This window comes from Leptinotarsa decemlineata, unplaced genomic scaffold (genome assembly GCF_025532065.1).
Source record: "Leptinotarsa decemlineata unplaced genomic scaffold, Ldec_3_MD MMD2_P_RNA_scaffold_2, whole genome shotgun sequence".
Classification (NCBI taxonomy): Eukaryota; Metazoa; Arthropoda; class Insecta; order Coleoptera; family Chrysomelidae; genus Leptinotarsa; species Leptinotarsa decemlineata.
This window is the reverse complement of record NW_027412529.1, coordinates 11,031,900-11,055,009: the sequence shown is the minus strand read 5'-3', so window position 1 is coordinate 11,055,009 and position 23,110 is coordinate 11,031,900. Positions and strand designations below refer to the sequence as shown.

Here is a 23,110-nt window from a genome sequence, read left to right as displayed (position 1 = left end):
AGATAATGATTGATATGTAATTGCAAATATAGCTATGTACAATCTCATTAGAGATAAATGAACTAAGAGAGAGTGGATAAACTTACAACTGATAATTAATAGATAATTGAATGCCTAGTTACTAGAAATGATAATGAAACGAAGCAGATAGATAATCTAAAAAACATTGTTTGCAGTATTGCTAATAATATATCACTATATACATAGATACAACTCATATAATAATTTCGAAAATTGGTTGCCTAAAGATTATAATATAATTTTTCGCCTACTGTTGATAAATGGTCAGTAATAGTTTCGATTCCGGATAGATTACCATCTTCATCCTCTGAAATGTCATCCCCATATTCCTCGAAAGAAATTATTCAAATAAATCGTAATCTTTCAGTTCGACCCAAACCAACCCAATTTTATTCGAATCCGAGTGATACGAAGGTAATCGTACAGCGTTGTGATTTGCTGCTAGAAAGAACTGATCTATTTCATACCGCTTTAATTTTGGCTTATAGTTGTTTATGAGGGTATATAATTCAGGTTTCAGCATGTTTTTCCCAATGGAATATTCCTCTCTGATAACGATGATTACATAACAGCGTTTTGTCGATTCGTTCATTATTTTATGGTGCATTATCGATCACCACAACGCTTCTTAACGGCAAATTCGGAAACAACTGTTCCGACACCCATTTCTTATAATCATCAAAATTCCTTTATTGTGATAATCACCTGTATTAAAATTTGATTTCCATCTAATGTAACCATTTGGTACAAACCCATTTTCACCACCCGTATGTATTATGATCAGACGTTGCCCTTTACTAAAAGGTTTTTTTCAGACCTTTTTCAGATCTTTTTGGTGCATGTCTGTAGTGTGAATATATGTTTCATCCATATAAATAATAGGTCAACATTCTTCTCAATAGGTCCGCAGAGACTCCCTGCTACCCTGAAAGTCAATGTCTCGGGTGATAGTTTCAGGAATTTCTCTGAGTGTAGAAATTCGTTTCTTTTTGATAATAAAGAGAATTATGCATGTACTTCCTTTTTTATTTGGAGTTAAAAATGTTTTTGCTTAACATTTTCTATTTTTTCATCTCAAATTTTATTTTTCGTACAGTTCGCACCCAAACCCCTGTAGCGTCAGCTACTCGCTCTTAAACCTTCAAAGTTGTGAACTGAGAACCTTGTTGTTCAGTTTACTATTCGAAAGCATTTTCAAAAATAACAAATAACTCACAATTCACACAGAATAATTCCTCAACTTACTATACTAATATCATATTCGCTACACTAGTTCCTCGATGTTAATGAACTCTCGCGCCACTTCTTTTGGCTGATATACTGCGCCACTCCTCTGGCTGATATACTGCGCATCCAATATTCAGGGGCACAGCTAGATTTGCCAGGCTGTACTAAAAGTATTTAAAGGTTCCAAATGTACTGAATTTACAAAAAAGGTACCAATACAGCAACACTGACTGAACAAAATTGTTGGGGTGGGCATTACGAAAAAATTGGACGAAAAAAAGTCAAAGAACCCGTGTGATTACAGTCTTTTTCGGAAAAATGGATGAATCAGACCACTCCCAAGCAACAAAAATGAAACTTGTACATTTTGGAATGTAGTTCTAAGGGGGGGAGACTCGAAGTAATCGTAAAATCACAGGATAATTTATACTCAATTGAGAGAACGATTCACTAACTTCCAGAGATAATGAACAAAATCGGTGTTATTATGTAGTTTCTGTAAGTGTGAAGATTTATTCGGAGTAACAGTGTATACTCAGAATTTTTATGATTTGTTTCCCCGTCTTCATTTATTGCTTGTTAATTATACCAGAATCAGATTTTATATCGAAATTTCAAATGGCATCCTTTATTTTTCAGAGTACTCCTTGCAAACATCCTGTGATAGTCCTTCAAGATGTCGCCTGGACGGACCTGCACGCCCTGGTGGAATTCATCTACCACGGAGAAGTCAACGTGCACCAACGTTCCTTATCGTCATTTCTCAAAACGGCGGAAGTTCTTAGAGTTAGTGGCCTCACCCAACAACACGGTGACGGTCGCGACCAAGTAAGAAAAGATTTGTTTTATTTTTAAATTGAATTTTCAGGCGGGTTTATAAAAAAGTTGAATGTACATTTTCGTGGTAGAGCATTTATAAAATGAATACATCATAATAAAAAATAAGCAGTAAGCTAAAAATTTTGCTAGCTTTTAGATTTTTTCCATAAATTTTTCTGAGCATGCGTCTATACGTTACGGTAATTTGGAGGTTTAACAGTTTTGATAAAAATTTTTTATTCAATTGTCGGTAGCATTATTCTCGCTGTTTCTAGAGTGGTGGGGATTCATCGTACATTCGCGCGCTCTTAGCTACGTCACGTTCGGTTAATGGTTACCAGTGGTGGCCGGCGTTATTTTCTTTCGAGCATTCCCCGATTCCCCATAATTGTTCGATTACAATGTCAATCATTTTTGCTCGAAAATTTTCTTTGAAAAAAGTTAAAACCTATAAAACTACTCTTTTTTAGATGTCAGTTGATATGATAATATGATTGTTCCATGGTTATTCCTTATTTTCCATTTTAATTTTTCATAAACGCATGCAATACTTTATTTAATTTCTCATTTTATCTTTCTTTGTTCAATCAGCCAATAAATTCACAATAAAACCTTTGAGATCTTGACAAAATAAAACTATTGAATGCATATAAAAATTATCGTACTCAGAACCAACAGTGAATTTGTATAAATCGAAAGGTTTATTAGATTTGAATACACTATACAAAAAAATTATTGTTTCATTCATTCAATAACAAATGAATCAAAAATTTCAAGCATAAATTTTTGAATATTTTCTGCATTTCTGTAATATCATTTCCATTTCATTCATCTGTCTTGTCTCCATACTCATTTAATTTTTTTAATTGTTCAATTTCCAAATTTTTGGTGCTGTCTTTATTTATTTATTTTTGTAGGATCTCCTTTTATTGACCTTCAACACATGTTATGATGTTACTCGATGTAGTGAAATAGTATTGTATCCATTTAAATGTAAACCTGAGGGATGAATAAGCTGACTTCTGCTTCCTTAAGAACTAGATTATCCAAGTTTTGCTATTGAAATGTTATTTATATACTGAAAGTCAAATTATTAAATTGATAGTAGGTTAGGTTAGGTCTAAAGTGAGTGGGTATATTCGACCCTCCACCGCAATTCACAAGGGTTTATTGTGACTCACACCTATTAACACTCGGACAAATAAATCCAGCTTCATAACGAAGCCGATTATTTTGTATGGTGAGTGAGCTTTCAAGTCAGATGATAAGAGTACGGCTCTGCCGGCAGTCGAAGTCTCTGCATTTGATGATTCAAATGACAGTGACCTGTAAGAAACCCTGTTAGAAATCGTAGTTCATCCATACTGTAGTCCAACAACTGTTTGATATCAAACTTCGAAGGGTGAATAAATGCCTTGGAGTGAGCCAATCCTGGAAGATTCTGCCAGAAGTCCATAAATCTTAGGCAAATCTTAGGCAAAGCCTAAAGCGATGCCAGTGACAGGTTCAGGTCCGATGAAGCTGCTTGCATCACCCTCCTTCGCAAGGGAGTCAGCAGCTCTGGCAATTTGCTACCAATTTAGATGTTGCTCGGTAGGAGCCAAGAGCTACCAACATCGCTTGACTGTCCACGAATATTTTTATTGACTTGTGTGTGAGGTTGGATTTATCCTATCTCTCCGCACATAATTCAATAGCTTAAACTTCCGCTTGAAATACAGTCGCATAAGTTCCTAGGCAGGTAGATATCGCTGTCCTGGGTCTGTGTCTAAAAAACACCTGCACCAGAACCGGAAGGTGTTTTTGATCCACCTGTGAACCAACAACTATCTGCACTTAATATTTCCTTCTCCCGGAGGATCCAGTCCTCTCTACTAGGGAATAGTACTTTATAAGGCAGTTCGTAGTTGACAGTTGGAGGCATGAAGTCAGAGGTCATTTCCAGAATGCTGTGACTTCCAGTGTAAACCACCAGTCTGTTGCACTCTGTATTAAATTTATTTGTGCAATTGGCAATGTGCACAAGTCTTTATGCAGTCCATCTAGCCTCCCTCTCCAGAAAAATGTGGAGAGGAGGTAGATCTAGAAGGATCTCCATGGCCGCTGACGGTGTGGTACTGCTGGCACCACTGATAGCCAGACAAGCCTGTCTTTGTAAGCCAGAGAGCTTCGCTTGGGCCGTTTTCTGTAATAGAGACAGTCTGGCTTTGTGTAAAACTTTTTCCAAGTGAGCCTTCCAGGTGAGTCTTTTATCAAGGACAATGCCAAGATATTTCACCTCCGTTCCAAATGGAATGAACTCACCATTGAAGGTAAGTGGCGTTAGATCGTCCAATTTTCTCCTCTTGGTGAAGGGAATTAACACAGTTTGGCTGTGGTTGACAGACATCTGCTTCCTCAGGCACCAACTGTGAACAACGTCCAATGCGCTTTGGTGGATATTGCAAGCTACCCTTTTCGACGCGAACCTTGCTAGGATGATAAGGTCATCTGCATAAGGTTGCAGATCAATTTTTATTCTGTCGAGGGCATCAAGCAGACTATCCATCAGGAGCGAATACAGAAGGGGAGCTACACCTTGCGGGCAGCCTTTGGTAACCCTGAACCTAGCGTAATTGCAGTTCTGTTTACTAGCATGGCATAGATCCAGCCAGTTATCGTCGATTCTATACCTTTCCTAGCCAGACACAATCCTATAGATTTAGGTAGTGCATTGTTAACTGCTCCTTAAATATCAAGAAATACAGCAAGCACAATCTCATCGTTGTCAAGGAATTGGAAGATTTTCTCAACGAGGTTGTTTAATGCTGAATCTGTTGATTTGCCGGTTTGATAAGCATACTGGTGGTTATTCAATGGGGATACATACAGTGCTAGTTAAAAGTCCCCTCCCCCCCTCGTATCTTTTGAACGGGTATACTTCTAATAATGAAATTTGGAGGGTGGAAATAAACGGATGTAGGCTTCTTAACTGGTCATAACAGGTGACGCAATAGTCATAAATGACGTCACAAGGCCACTGTGACCAAAAATTTTAAATGGGACCCTATGGCAAGTGACAGCTCGTTTGAAAGGTATTGAAAATACCTATTCAGTCATACCAATTTTGTTTGGGTTTCGGCTGATTTTGATTGATAAATTGAAGAAATACGAAAATTATAGTTTCGCATTTAATTAATAAAGATTTAAGAACCAGTTCTTATAATAAGTGTTCAAAATGTGCTCCATCTACTTCCTGGCAGTAATGCATCCTATTGCTAAACTCTTGTCGTACTCGTCCCAGTGTGTCAGCGGAAATTGCCCTACATTCTTCAACAATTCGTTGTTTCAGAATGGCAATACTGTCAGGTGCTGTAGCGTAAACCTTAGATTTCAAGTACCCCCATAGAAAAAAATCTAATGGTGTAAGGTCCGGTGACCGAGCTGGCCATTCGATCGAACCTCGTCGTCCAATCCATCTACCACGATATTCTTCATCTAGGTAACGTCTTACTGCACCGTAATAGTGTGCAGGAGCACCATCTTGTCGAAACGTTATTTCCAAGTTGTCGAATTCATCTGGATTATCTTCTAGAATTTCAAGAATTAACGCCTCAATATCAGTTTGTAACATCTCCAGATACAATTCACCGGTTAAGTTAGCATTGAGAAAAAGAGGCCCAACTATGTGGTTTCCCAAAATACCTGCCCAAACATTTACTTTTTCTGGAAATTGAGTATGTTTTTCACGAAAGATGTGAGGATTTGTGTCACTCCAATACCTCACATTTTGAGTGTTAACATTTCCATTGAGAAAGAAAGTACTTTCGTCACTAAAACAAATTGTCTGTATGTAGCCTGGTTGTTGGTTCATTTTATCGGACATAGTTTCACAGAATTCTAGTCTTCGGTTGGGGTCATCATCTGAAAGTTGGTGCACCATTTTTAATTTGTATGGATGAAATTTGTTTTTAGCCAACACCCTATGTACTGTCCTTTGACTGACTTCACAGATAGACGCAACTTGGGCTGTGGAAGAAGTTGGGTTCACTACCATTTCTCCAAGTATGTCAATTTTTTTGTCATCACTAATTGTTGGTCGACCAGATCGTTTGGCATCTTGAACACTACCTGATGCTTCAAACTTCCGAAGAAGCTCCCTCAAATAAACCCTCGATATAGGGCGATCGGGGTACCTCTCATTAAACAGTCGTTCCGCTGCATGGAAATTGTTTCTACATTCACCAATTATTATTATAGCAATAGCTGCTACTTTGTCGGCTACAGTACGTACCATTTTGCCTATGTAAACACTTAAACGTCTCGTTAAACAATAGCTTAGGTAAATTTTCAAGGTATAAACACTTTTGACAAGTAGATAATTCAAACACGTCAACCTTTTTGACAATGAACCAGAGGCGTACTTTAAAATCTTTATTAATTAAATGTGAAACAATAATTTTCGTATTTCTTCCATTTATCAATCAAAATCAGCCGAAACCCAAACAAAATTGGTATGACTGAATAGGTATTTTCAATACCTTTCAAACGAGCTGTCACTTGCCATAGGGTCCCATTTAAAATTTTTGGTCACAGTGGCCTTGTGACGTCATTTATGACTATTGCGTCACCTGTTATGACCAGTTAAGAAGCCTACATCCGTTTTATTTCCACCCTCCAAATTTCATTATTATAAGTATACCCGTTCCAAAGATACGAGGGGGGGAGGGGACTTTTGACTAGCACTGTATAATGCTACCCTCCTGATGTGTCCGTCCAGTATCCTCTCAAGTCCTTTCAACAGGAAGGATATAAGGCTGATTGGTCGTACTGATTAATAGTAAAAAAAGGTTTAAACAAGTCTTTATTCGACAGTTTCAAAAAGAAGCAAATAATCTTCAAATAAATCGGACCAATTAATTAATTACATTGAAAAATTTATATGGTATAAAAGCTCATTGCGAGATTTGCCTATTTTACTAAAAAAATAATACGTTTCTTAGAATGACCGTTGTCAAGATCAAGTAACATATTGTATTTTTTCAGTTGGCACAAGTACAAAGTATGGTTAGATCCCAACAACATTCGACGCCGGTATCGAATCATCACCCGACATTCACCGAAAAGCTAGTAGAGGACGCCCTCTTCACGTCACCCTCTTCCCCCCCGCATGGCGCCACCGTCAACCAGCTTCTCAGGCGGGCGGCGATGCAGTATAGAAGAGAAAGAAGGATATCTATAGATCCGGAAAACGATCACAAGAGAGTTAGAGCAGAACACATCATAGGAAATAATAATAATAACGAATTGAATTTATCAACGCACACGCATCCGCCGCAAACGCAACCGGCCGATTTCTCGCCCAGCGCCATGAAAAACAATGTCCTCAACCTCAATTTGAATTCGATGAAAAATGAAATAGAAGGTGAGTGAAATGCAGTGATCGGCAGATCAACTATCAATAGTCCCCCATTGAATATTTTATAAAATAAACTTAAAATGACAACGGATCACAGTGATTACAGTTCATTACAATGATTACAGAATATAAATATCTGGGTTTCATAGTTGATAACAATTTGAATCTGAAAAAACACTTTCAATACATCTACAACAAAATTTCTAAAAAAATGTTTTTCTTTACAAGGATAAGTCGTCAACTAACATTTCAATCCAACTTAACAGTTTACCGATCAATAATTCAACCGCATTTTGATTACTGTGCCAGTTTACTTTTTCTGCTTGACGGAAACTGCATATCAATGCTACAAAAACTACAAAACAGAGGTATGCGAATACTGTTAAAGTGCAACAAATATACTCCTATTGCAATAATGATTGACGCGTTGAACTGGTTGACAATAAAAGACAGATTATACTATTTTTCAATGATTTTCATCTTTAAAATACTTACTGGTCAAATAGCACCTTACTTCAATGAATTTATCAGTTTCAACCATCAAATTCATAACTATCCTACAAGAGGTAGCAGTGACCTGTGGGTTTCAAGAACTAGTCTCTCAAGAACAATGAACTCGTTATTTCATAAGGGATTATTGAATTATAATAAACTTCCTATCAACATTAAAAAAAGCAATTCACTCCAACAATTTAAACACTCCCTTATGGAATATATACGATCACAGAATTATTAGATTAAGATCTGCATCTATTGTTTTCTTATCATTGTCCATTTTCCCACTAGTACATTTTCTTATTTTCGCATGTTATATCTAATACTATATCTAACATCTAATAATATTTTATATTTCGTCTAAAATTTTATTTAATATTCACAATCATATTACCATTTATATATTAGGATGTCTATTTTGAATAAAGATTATTATTATTATACTTCTATACGTTTTTCTTGCCAATAATCATCCAACTTTGTTGTGACTCGAAATGAGAATATTTTTAGGAGAGCTCGGTTTTTGGCTTTCCAATTCACCATCATGAAACAATAAGAGTGGTAAACATCCAAAATGAAGGAAAAAATAAAAGGACTGCAACAAATACTCTTTTTAGATAAAAACTGGAAGAAAAACTCTCAAAACAACTACTTTCACATGGACATTGAATTACACAAGAACAAGTTTTTTCAAAACAATTACCTTCATAGGAACATTGATTTATGTACGAATCGTTAAAGGGAAGACTAACGACCCAACTTCCGTAATTATGATTATTTATGTCCAGCTCATCACTTTATCACAGACACTCACAACTACGACGACCATAACAAGTCCCAGTGCACATGTAACTATGTAAGCATAGTATACCAGTAGATTACATTGCAATAGGCAGCATGTGCTACTGATTGCCTAAAGATCAGTAGTCATGATTTCACACATTATTATACACATTAATCACTTTTTTGCATTAAATCCATCCATCGATTTACAAACTAAATGAGAAAAAAAGATTTTCATCTAATTCAATGTTTCTATGAAAGTAGTTTTTGAAAAAAAACTGTTTCTTTCCTTTCAATTCAATGTTCATGTGAAAGTAGTTTTTTCAAAAATGTTTTTTCCAGTTTGTGTCGGAAACAAAGTTCTGTGAATGATCTGCACATCTTTTTTTTTTTTTTAATTCAGTTATTTTCTTTGGAAGTTTCCCACATTTTCTATTAAATGTGTTTTAATCATTAAGGGTTTTGCTTCCTTCAAAAAGATAACATGGATTAAAGAAAAAATAAACCCAAACATCCATTACAATTCTTAAATGTATATAATGCAGCCACTGATCTCTATCTTATGACTTTATTGAAACCAAACTTTTACTCTAGGATTTAGGGGTGTATTTTTGCAATGGCTCAAACATTTTCTTTCAGACCGTACAATGTTGGTCAAAATAAAAGATACACTATCTGATCCTCAACCAATCAGTTCAGGAGTTCCTCAAGGCTCTGTTCTGGGACCGCTTATCTTTCTATTATTCGTCAATGATCTACCCAAATACTTCAACATCAACAACAATAGTCTCACTTTCTTTGCTGACGATACCTCGTTAGCGGTGTCAGCACACAGCCTAGAGGAATTGAAGTCATCAACGGAAAGGTTTATAACACACTTCTTAGATCGGTGCAAGTTAAACAATCTGATTGTTAACTTGAATAAAACAAAATGTATCCATTTTAGTTCTTCCATCGGTCTTGATAAACAGCCTACTGTCTTTGATATTAGAGGGGTGGAATTGGTATCAACGAATTTTACAAAATTTCTAGGTGTCTATGTGGATGATTGCTTAAGATGGTCTGAACACATTACAGTCACTTGTAAAAAAGTTAACCAAGCGTACTATGCTCTCTCCAGAATAAAACATTTTATGCCCTTGCATGCCTTGCTGGACGTATATTATAGCTTGGTCGACAGCCATTTAAGCTACAATGTGGTTCTTTGGGGATATGCCACCAACAAAGATAGGGTTTTTATTTCCCAAAAAAAAATTATCAGAAAATTATTTGATATCCCATGGAGAGAATCGTGCAAACAGCACTTCATATCATATCAAATCCTGCCATTCCCTTGTATTTACATATTTAAATGCTTATTATACATCCACGATAATTTAACAAAATATAACACAAATTCTTCTTACCACAGTTACTCAACCAGAAATGGAAAATTGTTAAGTATTCCTAGACACAGATCCTCTAAATTTGAACAGTCACCCAAATATACGGGAATAAAATTATTCAATCACCTACCTGATCACTTTAAAATCATGAGTTTGATGTCATTTAAAAGAGAAGTTAAAAATTTGCTCCTGTCTAAGGCTTATTACAGTGTCAGTGAATTCCTTTTAGACGACTTTAGCTGATTGCGGTCCAGACTTTCATCCAGATTTTATTATTTTATTATACATCCAATTTTGACTAATCTTGTTTTTTTTTTCTTTATATTTTATACATTTTATACTTTAAAACTACTGAGATATTTTATCTTGATGTATGTTTATTTTCTTTATACTATTTTAACGTGTTCTACTGACATGTCCTATACGTTGTTAACGTCTCAAAGGATAAATAAATATTATTATTATTATTATTATTATTATGCACTTAATGAAAAAATAACACTTCAACACTCATACATAGTTGTAAAGTCGATTCAGAGTAAATAAACTATTAATCTTTTAGCGTTCCTCAACTCATTTTAAAAGCACTTTACTGCAAAAGAAAATTCCAAGAGCTAATGAAATATAGATAGGCTTTATTGATCCTTTGTGCCAAATTGCAGAGGTAGAATAAGTCAAAAGAATTATATCTTATTCCAACACAAATAACATAAAATGACTTATTGATTGATCATAGGTTTTAAACTTTACTACACTCACAATGTAACAAAATATTTTTCAAATTACATATTCACAATTTCCGGTAAAAATTTATCCATTGTCTAAAATCATTATACTGAAATAATTTTCGTTTTTTCAAGAAAACTTTAGCAGTTCCTTTTTTACCTTGTCGGACCATTCATTAAAAATTTGTTTTCCAAAAAACAAAGAAGAGTTATCATATTTTGAATGATGTCGTTTTCGAGTTGTGAGCATGTTGTTTTTCCTAGAATTGATTATATTTTTCCAAGTGCATATCTGTATCTTTTATTCTTTCAAATATACTTACTTCAAAAGTTTAAGAATAAACATGTTTGCGCACTTGATATTTTATTTTGTTGAAAAACTTCTCTAGAAGTTTTTCAACAAAATAAGCATCTCAAGGATGCCTTCAAATTTACGAATTATATAATTTATATATAGTCGTGTAATTAATTATTATTAAAACACATTTTCAAGCACAAACTTTTATTTATCTGCTTTAAAAAGAATAAAATAAACTTCAAATCAAATTAATACAGATTCACCTACTTCATGAAAAAACATGTTTTTCTTAGAATTACTTATAAGATCAAGTTACATACAGGATATCCCAAAATTTCTCAAGCTGAAAAATTAAACAAAGTCTCCTTGTTATTAAAAATATACACAGGCTCTCAAAAGTCATTTCCAACCGAATATTTCGAAAATATTGAAATATGAAATCATGAAATACAGAAAACTTCATAAATTCAATAAAATAAGTTCGGACTATGCTCAACGTTATTCCACAATGGTCTCATATTATCTCATGAGTTCCCTAGTACAGACTGATGTGATTTTAGCCGGTGTGATGATATGGCATGCCTGACAGATTGGTTTTTTGAGATCATTGAAATCTACTGACGGCACATGGTATACAATTTTTTTTTTTTAGATAACCCCATAGAAAAAAACCAGTGGAGTCATATCAAAAAAAAAAGCTGGCAAACGCGTCAGACTCCTGTTTCTGATCCATTTCTGAGCATTTATATTAATTGTTAGGTAACAGTGTGTGAATTATTAGGAGTCATATTTTTTTGTGTTCTCTTTAGTAAACTCTTTGATACCCATATCATGAGAGTGTTTAAAAAACTAGTCTGTCATTTTGGGTGGTTTACCAAGTTTGATGTAGAATGACGTCACTAAGCTAACCAAGCATTGAAATCCAAACCAAACGTGTGTGTGAAATTTCAGCACAATCGGTTGAAGATAATTGCTTAAAAAATCAGTTGAAGATAATTGCTTAAAAAATCAGTTGCAATATTTGACCAGAACTAACATACAAACATTGCCAGTTGAATAAAAGCTTGTGAAAAGCGGTTGACGAGTCAGTTGTTTCAATACACACTGTTTTATTCATGTTGACGATCAGTCTGTTTCTTTGATACCAATCACCGAATAAGGTGAGATAATATGATTAGACAATGAAGCTTATCTATGTATCTATCTATCTAATTCGTTTATTTTTTGCGAGGTATAAAAGAATGGGTGTAAAAATGTTATCAGTTTGCTTATTTGAAAAATTTCCTATCTCCAATAAAAACAAGGTTATGAATGATATGCACTTGATTTGAATCAACCCGAATACTCTTATTTCCATTGAATATAAAAGTTTAATCGTGACACAATAAAACATATCTGGATTTAATGATTGACTGATTGAATATTTATCCCGTTCCAGGTAACGGCATCAGCAGTACGGAAAGAGAAAATTCACCTTGTTCGCCTTCACCTACGACACTCCACTCTCGGTGCACAAATGACAACAACGAGAATGTGAAAAACGAACCAATGGAACTACTGTGCGGCACCAATCAGGACGGCGACAGCAACGACTCCACAGACATGACTAACGAACACGGGCCTAACAACCTACCTCAGGGACCGCACTCGGGCAGTTCTGGCGGAGATCATGATGATCATGACAGTGCCATCAGCCCCTATTTAACTCCGGAGAGCAAGCTTTTCGCTACAGCGGCCGGCAGCTTTAACTTTAGTATGGCGGCGCTGGCCGGGGATCCGACCAGTCTTGGAGGTAAGTCAGGATTAGATTGTTTTTTTTTCTGTCAACGGCATCAAGTGTTTTGCATGTTTTGAGTAGGCTATGTTGATACCTTTTCAGGTCAACTAAAGTACACCAAGACTATTTGCAGTCCTGACAGACATGTAACTTAGCAGAGTCTATCCAACTTCTGCCAGACAAATCCTCGAATGAAAAATATCTTATTGAAGTTGGATTCTAGCTCACAATCTTTGGATCGTGAGTCAAGCACACTACCACCTCCTCAGTTGATTTGCAAGCTTATGCAGATGACCTTGTCATCCTGGCAAGGTCCACATCGTGAAGGGTAGCTTGTAATATCCTCCAAAGCGCGTTGGACTTTGTTCACAGTTGGTGCCTGAGGGAGCAGATGTTTGTCAACCCCAGCAAAACTGTGTTAATCCCCATCACCAAGAAAAGGAAATTGAACGATCTAACGCCACTTTCCCTCAGTGGTGTGCATTCCATTTGGAACGGAGGTGAAATATCTTGGCATTGTCCTTGATAAAAGACTCACCTGGAACGCTCACTTGGAAAAAGTTTTACACAAAGCCAGACTGTCTCTATGGACATGTCGAAGGATTTGTGGTAAAACTTGGGGTTTAGGTCCCAAACAAATCCATTGGATTTATGTGATGATTGTCAGACCATTGATCACTTATGGTGCAATTGCTTGGTGCCCGAAGGCTTTACAGAAAACGGCCCAAGCGAAGCTGTCTGGCTATCAGTGGTGCCATCAGTACTACACCGTCAGCGGCCATAAAGATCTGGAAAGAGAGGCTAGATGGACTGCATACAGACTTGTGCACATTGCCAATTGCACAAATCAATTCAATGCAGAGTGCAACAGACTGTTGGTTGACATTGAAAGTCACAGCATTCTGGAAATGACCTCTGACTTTATGCCTCCAACTGTCAACTACGAACTGCCTTATAAAGTACTATTCCCGAGTAGAGAGGACTGGATCCTGCGGGAGAAGGAAATATTAAGAGCAGATAGTTGTTGGTTCACAGATGGATCAAAAACATCTTCCAGTTCTGGTGCAGGTGTTTTCAGTCGCAGACCCAGAACAGAGTTATCTACCTGCCTAGGAACTCATGCGACTGTATTTCAAGCGGAAATTTACGCTATTGAATTGTGTGCGGAGAGATTGGATAAATCCAACCTCGCTCACAAGTCAATAAAAATATTCTCGGACAGTCAAGCGGCGTTGGAAGCTCTTGGCTCCTACCGAGCAACGTCTAAATTGGTAGCAAACTGCCAAAAAAGACTCTCCTCGATAGGAAGACTTAACAGATTGTCTCTGGTCTGGATTCCTGGCCATACTGGCCTAGAAGGCAATGAAGCTTCTGACTCTCTTGCAAAGGAGGGTGCTGCAAGCGGATTCATTGGACCAGAACCTGTCATTGGCAACGCTTTGGGCTTTGCCAAACAAACACTGAACACCTGGATGGCAAGAAGAGTTATGGACTTCTGGCAGAATCTTCCAGGATTGGCTCCCTCCAAGGCGTTTATTCACGCTTCAAATCTTGATGCCAAACAGTTGTTGGACTACACTAGGGATGAACTACGATGTCTAACAGGCCTTCTTACAGGTCACTGTCATTTGAATCATCACATGCAGAGACTTGGACTGTCGGAAGTCAGTGTGTGTCGCCTCTGACTGGAAAATGATGAAACTGCAGAGCATATACTTTGGTTTGAGTCAGGTTCTTTGAGTTCGGCAGATCCGTACTATCACTATCTGACCTGAAAGACCACCATACAAACTAATCGGCTTCGTTAAGAAGCTCGGTTTATTTGGCCGAGTGTGAATAGGTGTGAGCCACAATAAACCCTTATGGGTTGCGGTGGAGGGTCGAATAGACCCACTCACTTTAGACCTACCTACCTACCTCCTCGCTGCATTATATTGCTAGTACTTCTATAAAAATATTCGCTGACAGTCTTTCCTTCATATCATTCCAATACAATACATTCCGAACATTGGATCCAAGGGAGTGTTGCTCTGAACTCTACATAGAACGTTGGACCTCCGAACTTGTCCTTCCACGAGCAGTCTTTTTGAAATGTTTGTATCAATTCTGTCCTGATCCATCAGGAAAATTAACTTGCACACATAGTTTGTGCAGAACTCAATGCCTGATATTGTGTTTCGTCCACAAACAGACAAATTCTTTCATGGGGTTCAACTAGCTATCTGTGATCTTCAAAATGATGAAGAAGGTGATGGAATCTTCTTGCAGATTTCATTTGTTTTGCTTATCTCTGTCAAGAAATACACAATGCAAGTGCCAAATTCCTGGTACTGACATTAGCTATACAGAGTGTTTCTGGTCTTATAGTCAAAATTTACGATGGAAACTTGTAATTCTGAAAAGAACACCTTGAATCTATTCTGATATTCGACGCATAGTTTGGTGGAAAAATATTACTGTAATCTGTATGGCAACGGAGCAATTAGTCATTTCAATTTATTCGCAAATCTCACAACTGGCCATTTTCATTCCGAAAATAACCTATTTCAAACCTATCCATTAAAATTCTACAGAATTAGAAAATGATAAATATTTCATATTTACTCAATCAGAAGTGCCAATTTGAATGAGCTTTTATATGTCTATGTCGGTTAAAAATTCTTCAAAGATTGAATATTGAATTTGAAAATGGTCTGTTAAATCGCTACCTCTGCCCAGTGGAGGAATATATGAAAGCAGAATTGTATATAAATTCGCTATCTGTGGGATTTACAAAAAACTTGAACCACAAATATCAAAGATGAAAGATAGTTCTAACGGCAATCCATTGCAAAATCGACCGCCAAATGAGAAATCGCTTCTTATTTCTCTCTGCGACTTTCTCTCCAAGGTGAAAACTTGGTGATACCAAGGTGCAATGATCTTTTCTTACCTGTCGATTCAAACTTCTTGCTAGAGGTGGTTTTTCTCATGTCCCACAAACTGCTAGTGTTCGAGAGAAAATTGTCGAAAGAAATCTCCACCAAAGTTAGAATTTTATAATTTGAATGATTGATTATACGTTTTTTTCAGGTTTGAATCAGTCTCTACAGGGAAATGACAGCTTAGCCGGCACTTCTCAAGGTAAGAAAGTCAATTTTTATTAAATAATTGTTGTCTTAACTGAATGTTGCATTGAATGTAGTGTCAGTTAAGGTGACTCGTTTTTTTGTGATTTACTCCCAGAAATATTATCTCACTTAAATTTTCAAAAATAATTTGAGTGCTATGATATTTCAGATAGCTCGACCAAAGCAGAAGTCTTTGTCCAAGCTATGTTGAAGAAATTTTCAGAAAAAATTATTTACTTCAACTCTTTGCTATACTTTCTGAAAATTTCTTTTCCAATTCCATTTATTTGTTTCGGAATGTGTTTTAATCTTGTGTGTTTTCTGTTTATCTTGTCCCTGATCTGTTTGTGTTGTTTTTCTATTTTTTCATTTTATTTTTGGGGAAGCCATCTAAACAGTACAAAAAAAGCTTAGCTTTATGCCCTTCGATCCTCTATTATAACTTATTGATATGTGATTTGGTTACATGTATTATAAGTTTGTCATCTGGAATATGTGAACGAAGTTTCAAGCATACGATGAGAACATTGTGACGACGGTATATATTTCTCCCACCTAATGAATATTTAATATTACACACTATAATTTCAAGAATATTTACCTCTTCTAAGCCCATGTTGAATAAAATATTCTATTCTTTGTTGCAAAATAATATTAAATAATCATCAAATCAATAGGCTAAATAGTAGGACAGTGATACATAACATCCTACAGGCTATTTATTATACGAGAGATGTTAAAGAAATAACGATAAAAAAACCTTCTGCAAAAAAATGTATTTGTTGTTCGAAGTTTACATACTTTTATTGATTTTTTTTATAAACATTCTTTCTGTTCTTGTCTGACCTTGTGTCTTTGAGGATAAACTTGACTTTGGAGAAGAGCCAAAAGATTCAATGGTCAACATCTGGACTGCAGATGTTGACCACAGTCAGTATTCTATTGAAAACACTTTTCCTTGCCTTAGTTTTAGTAATCTCCTGATGATGCTAACTTGATTATCGAAACGCACGTCGAGAAACAGCATTTTCGTTCTGGTGAGGGAAAGTGTTTTCAATAGATTCATTTCACACCAGAGATTCAGAATTTCACGTATTAGGTTATTATTCTCTTCATTTATTTTTCGTAGACATGATCTTACTTTTACTCTAGTGTACTGAAAGGTCGGATATACAGTAATTTTTTATTCTTCAATGAGGGCCAACATCGGCGAGGGTTAGAAAGCGAGAGGTCGAGACGACAGTTTAAAATTTAAACACAGCTCTTCAAGTGCCTGAGAGTGGGATATTTGATTTTGGGTTATTTTAGTGATTTTATCTTCGTTTTACAAAACTTTGGTATATACATTAGGTGTTAGTAACAGGCCCCCTTATTGCTCAAAACATCTTTGATTTGTGAGTAGCTCCGATTACAAATTTCCAAATGTTGAACATTTCCTTGCCAAAGGCTCATCCGGTTGGTAATAAGTTTGTAACGAATATGTCTGAGAATAAAAAAAGTAATCAAACAAATATGAAAAATGATGAGTTAAAAAATATTTCAAAAGGTGATCAAACAGTTAACAATGTATATTACTGGAGTTTTTTCCAACACCAAACCGTTATTCCAGTTACTCCAGTAATATTCATTACTACACCAAAAGTTTCAAACAGTGCATCACAAAAAATTAACAATGTGTATAGAATTTAGAGAAATATAAAAACACTCATTTGTAAAGGAAACACATTATTGTGATCTGAAATGAAAATGAATAATCAAATGGATCGAATAATAAGTATGGGCCAATAATAATATGATATTTTATGTCTAGAAATTGAATTCAACACATTTGTTATTTCGGTCTTAGTACTATTATTGGGGAGAACTATGGAGTAGGCAAAATCTAGATTTTAAAATTTGAGGGTCAAATTCAGGAAAAACTATTATGAATGTCAAAAAAACAGTAGTCACAAACAGTGAAATATTTGTTATTTCATTCACTTCTTGCAATATTGATTTACACGGATGTGTTTATGCACAGTTTTCAACAAGAACAGAAATGGTAAAGGAATGAAAATGTATTGAAAATGATAATATGTATTCCATTTAATGTTTATATATAGAAATTGTATAGGAAACGACTAAAATCAATTTACAGTACATCATAAATACATACATAAGACACATAGATAAATATGGAGTCACTGAGGAATCGTCTCTCAGATAATTCTCGAAGAAATGACAAATCTAATGAAAAGCAGTAAGAGTCCTTAATAAAAAATAGCATTTTCTTTTTCACTCTAAATGATTCAAAATATTCGATGAAAAATTCATTAAACAAGGGTGACCCACGTACAAACTGAAGGTTCTGCAAATATTTACTTAATGAAAATACAAAAAATTACAACTATATATCAAAATAATGTCGTTATTTTTTACATACTTTTCCTAACTATTAGTTTTTTTCCATTATAATAAAATAAATATGACCATAAACTACATATCCACAAAAACTTCAGTTGCAACATAATATCTATGATTATGAGAAAAACTCTCTTCATTTCCAACAATATGCTGTTTTCCATTTCAGAAGCAATTTCAAATAGGGTCCTAGGGAAGTTCTCTTACCATATAAAGTATGGATGTTCTCACACTGATTTTTTGTCAATCTTGACTACTTTTATTTTCAACGGCTTCCCAATTATCAAAAAATTGTAAATGTTATGAATACACTTGTGTTTTCCAAGTGTATTATCTCTGAACCTTGCCAATTACCTACCTTCTTCAAAATTTCTGTTGGTATTTTGCGGTGACTACTGATGCCAGATGTCTGAGAATACCTCAATTCCTGGGAAATTCGACACTGGTAGGGAAATTTTGAACAAAATTAGTATTTTACCTATTAATTACTGACAGCAAAAATATTTCACCTATGTCATGGAATTGGTCTTCAGGAAAATCTATGAAAACGTATTTAAATAACACTTCATTATGAAATTTTCACTGAAGAAAGTACATAATTATTTCGAAATGAAATTTCAAAACATTCATCTCTCCCAACGTTAAAGCATACAAACAAAACAGACTTTTTCAACCCTCTCTTTGGGAAACACCCAATTCAATCTGTTGCAAACATAAAGTTTAACTGTACAGTAAATCACGTTTTTGAAGAAAAAAAAGGTTTTCTTTACTGATATTTTCTAATAGTATTGTTTTTATTTTTTTGAAGTATATCAATTAAGCATTAGCTTGTTTTCAGATACTCAATTCACATGTTTCGTTACCCAAACTTTGTTCATTAAATGAAAATCAGATAGTCGATACAACGAAATATCATAAAACTTTTACAAACTTGCATGTTTTGCATAATTTTCTTGCAAATCTAGATATGTCATGCAGACAATACAGAGTAAAACTGCATTTATGAAAAACGAATCAAATTTTTCGCTTTTATTAAAAAATCAGTAGAAAAAATCATTTTTACATTTTCATACATTACAAAATGATGTCTTTATCCAAAACGTATTCAATAGTCAACAACAGATATAACCCGTACTTTATAATTTCAATTCAGTAGTCGTAATTCTTTTCTAAATACATCAGCACTAGTTTACTTATCAATATTTCAAATCAATGAACTTAACTAGGGAGTACTTTCATTTCGATTATTGTTTAAAATTATTCTAATAAGTATTAACAGATAATTATAGGTGATAATCCAAAAATTACTGTCCCCAAAAGAATTCATGAACCCACCCAACAGGTTCTTTGAATGTTCCCCATTATAGGGTTCAAGGAATTCTGTCATACGATAAAGAATATATGGAAATTAATTTTGTAATGACAGTTGTTTATTGCTCAGTTGCAAATGTCATTCATCCTATGCTTGAAACTTCTCGATATCCATCTTATAGGTACATAAAAAATAAAAAACATTTAGCGATTGTACCGGCTGGCGAATGTTTTTCTTGGTGGCCGTAATGACGACCGAAGAGGAACATGTCTGGCAAAAGTGGCTATCACCAATTCCTTCTCTCGACCGTCGCTGCCATCTTACTGACGCGTCCGCAAGTTGAGTTTCGTGCAAAAAACGAAATCAATAAATTAATTTTACGAACAGGGATTTAGGTAATAGTGTTTAATAACCAAATGTCAGGAATAAAATTCAAGCTGTTCGTGCAAAGTGTTCAAATGGCGGTAAGTTAGGTTTCTGGGCACCATTCTTTTGAAAATATTCTGAAGATCTTAAATTGAAACATAGTGATTCAGACAAATTGTTCTTTGAAAGTTTGTTCGGAGATTCGGAATTTTTGTTAATTACTTTAAATAAAAAAGTTTTTGATTTGTTTGCATAAATACCAACTCAAAATTCTGGCTTTGTGGTCTCATTTAATTATTATTATATGTAAATGAACAAATGTAAAAAAAAAATTAGAATTTCCACATTATATTTTATTTAAGACTCGTTTCGCTATACGGTAGCGGCAGTATACATACTACTATATTCTACTATATATATATTATTAATAACATCTGTCACAAAAAGGATTTAAAGCTTTATAATTCCTATTTATTATATGCAAGCGCTTTCGACAGCTGGTCGTGCTATCATCTTCAAGGCTTTACTCAAACTGAACGTTTCATCCTCTTGTTTGTTCTTTTATGCGGTCAGAACGCCTTAGTGCAGGTACTGTAGGTAAATTTGCCTGTATTTGGGTTACACCAGGTAATATCCTTTGTGTTTGACCTTCTCTAGGTTTACCGTTTCTAGGAGAGTGTATTGTTTTGTGTAGTATATTGAATGTTAGGTCTTGTGTTTTGATTTGTATTTGTTCTTGGTTTGGCCGAAAACTGATCCAAAGGTACGACGATCACAAAAAGGCATACATAAACCCAATAATATATAAATCAAACCTCAAAGAACAACAAAGTTATTTTTGTAGCATTCATGGATCTGAATGTTCATGTTTGAAAGTAGGCGGATGAATTTTTATTCAAATTTGTATCTGAAACAACTTCTTTGCATATTCTCACACATCTAGAGTTTTTACTGCAGTATTTAATTTTTCTCTTTTCTTCAAAAGTTATCCACTTTCTGTATGTCGATGAAGAGGTTTTTCCCAAAAAGTTATCTCTCCTAAGAAAAATATGTTTCAATGCAACACAATTTCTACAGTTGAAAGCACTTTTTTGTTATTTCGTCAAAATGGCCGCCATCTTCCACTTCCTAAACATACAACATACCGTTAAGTATTCCGTTTCAATCTAATTTACCCTTCTAGTGTTTTATTTCATTGGGTGAGTGAAAAAATGTCTAGAAAATTTACCATTCTTTTTTATTACGAAGTGAATAAATATTCTAGGAATCCCGGTAGCAGTCTCTTGCCTTTAGTCAAATTCTACAGTTTGTTCAAGCTTGTAGATTGCTGATCCTAATCATAACCCTTCAGTGCGTCATGGGCTTATTGCATCTTATCCCTCATCTCTTTCAATCTGATTCCCTGTACTAGTTTGTAAAGGTCTCGTGTTTAATATTCGTCATATTCTTCTGGACATAATGTAGATTGTCCAAAGATTATTTGCCTCTTGTACCTTACATTCACATAAAATATGACGACCTGTTTCTGCCCCTATGTTGCAATGTTTGTAGCTTAGCTCTCTGTTATACAGCCTTCTTATATTCAGATGGCCTCCCAATGGGAAATGTCCGGTGAGAACCTCTGTAATCGGTCTGAGTCAATCCCAGTTTTATTACAGCACTTCTTCCATTCTCTTCCCAGATGATTCCGGGCCTATAAATAGATTTTTTATTGCCTTGATATCTGAGTATCCTGGCACCCAGTATAGAGTCAATCTAATCCCGTTCTGTTTTTTCAGTTCTTCACAGCATTCAAGTGCAGTATGGCTGTCTTATTTGCTCATTCCGTTGAGGTATCCATCTGATATTTCTTGAGCATTGCAAGATGGTGTACCGCCTGGAAGACTGATGTGTAATGATCTGCATAGTAAATACCTGCTGCTGTCTCATGTTCTGTTCTTGTCCCGTCTCAGTTCCAGGTGTTTCTACCGATCATATTCGCGGGAAAACTGTTCATCTTTCTCTCCTCTCGAAGTTTGTATCAAACATGTATTTCGGAATCATGTGGTGCAAGAACATTTTAGATGTTAGTTCGTCCATATATCCCGAAATTTTTGTGTGCTTGGTGAATTTTCCAATCTGAATTGACCTGCCATTGTCTCTCACGTTATCACAAGATGTGAAGGAGGAAGATTCAAAGTCATCTACAATGCAGCTGATGATATGGTTTTCATTGCTCCGTTGATCCCAAACAATACATCAGGTGATAAATCGACGTTCAATGGCTAAATGTTGTACAGTTTTGATTGACTCGAATGATACAAAGTATATTCAGAAACTAGTGTGATTTGAATTTAAAATTAACCACAGTCATTAACCTCGCTGATATAAATGTCTAATTTTCAATGCCTATCTGTAATCAATTATAAGAATGCAGTATTAGTAAATAGAATGAAATGTTGTGTAAGTGCACCTTTCCGAAAATAATTACTGCGACGCCCATGCCTATATTTATTATATATTTTCATGAGGAATATACATTTAGATTCAATAAACTGTTCAATAAAGTACTGATGTTGAAAACAATCAAAATATATTCCTCCAAATTCGAAGTGAATCTGACTACAAGTTGAGCTTGAAATGCATGTTTGCACTTATCCTGATACCCATTTTATTTTTTATTTTTTCTGACCTTGCTTTCATTCTCTACTTCTCTTATTACCATATATTATTTTTGACTACAATTTAAAATAACATCTTAAACAACTCGAAAAAACTGGATTTATTATAAATAGCACAGATCATTGACTTCCTGCCGAAACGCCGCTTATTCAATTTTCAAAAACCAAGAATGCTTTGTTTCATTTATTTCCTCTTCTGCAACAATACTTTGGTAGTTCCTATAGAGAAAATAAATCATTTTAGTTGACTGTTTCTTCGAAAGCTTATTTCGTTATGATTTACTTTGATTCGCAAGTAAAGTAGTTGCTTTACATTTAGGACAGTCAACTAATA

General features: G+C 35.1%; 1 protein-coding gene across 16 annotated transcripts in view; it reads left to right on the top strand.

Annotated features, from left to right (window-relative positions):
* Positions 1-23,110, top strand: part of br (broad-complex core protein) — a 124,568-nt gene that overhangs the window by 72,157 nt on the left and 29,301 nt on the right. For 15 of the 16 annotated variants that reach the window (XM_074183523.1, XM_074183514.1, XM_074183452.1 and 12 more), the window contains exons 3-6: positions 1,888-2,076; positions 7,093-7,471; positions 12,590-12,943; positions 16,001-16,051. In XM_074183523.1, coding sequence (XP_074039624.1) covers positions 1,888-2,076; positions 7,093-7,471; positions 12,590-12,943; positions 16,001-16,051 — 973 coding nt within the window. Of the gene's footprint in view, positions 1-1,887; positions 2,077-7,092; positions 7,472-12,589; positions 12,944-16,000; positions 16,052-21,894; positions 23,082-23,110 lie in introns of those variants that run through there. The other variant, XM_074183518.1, reaches the window with a different exon arrangement.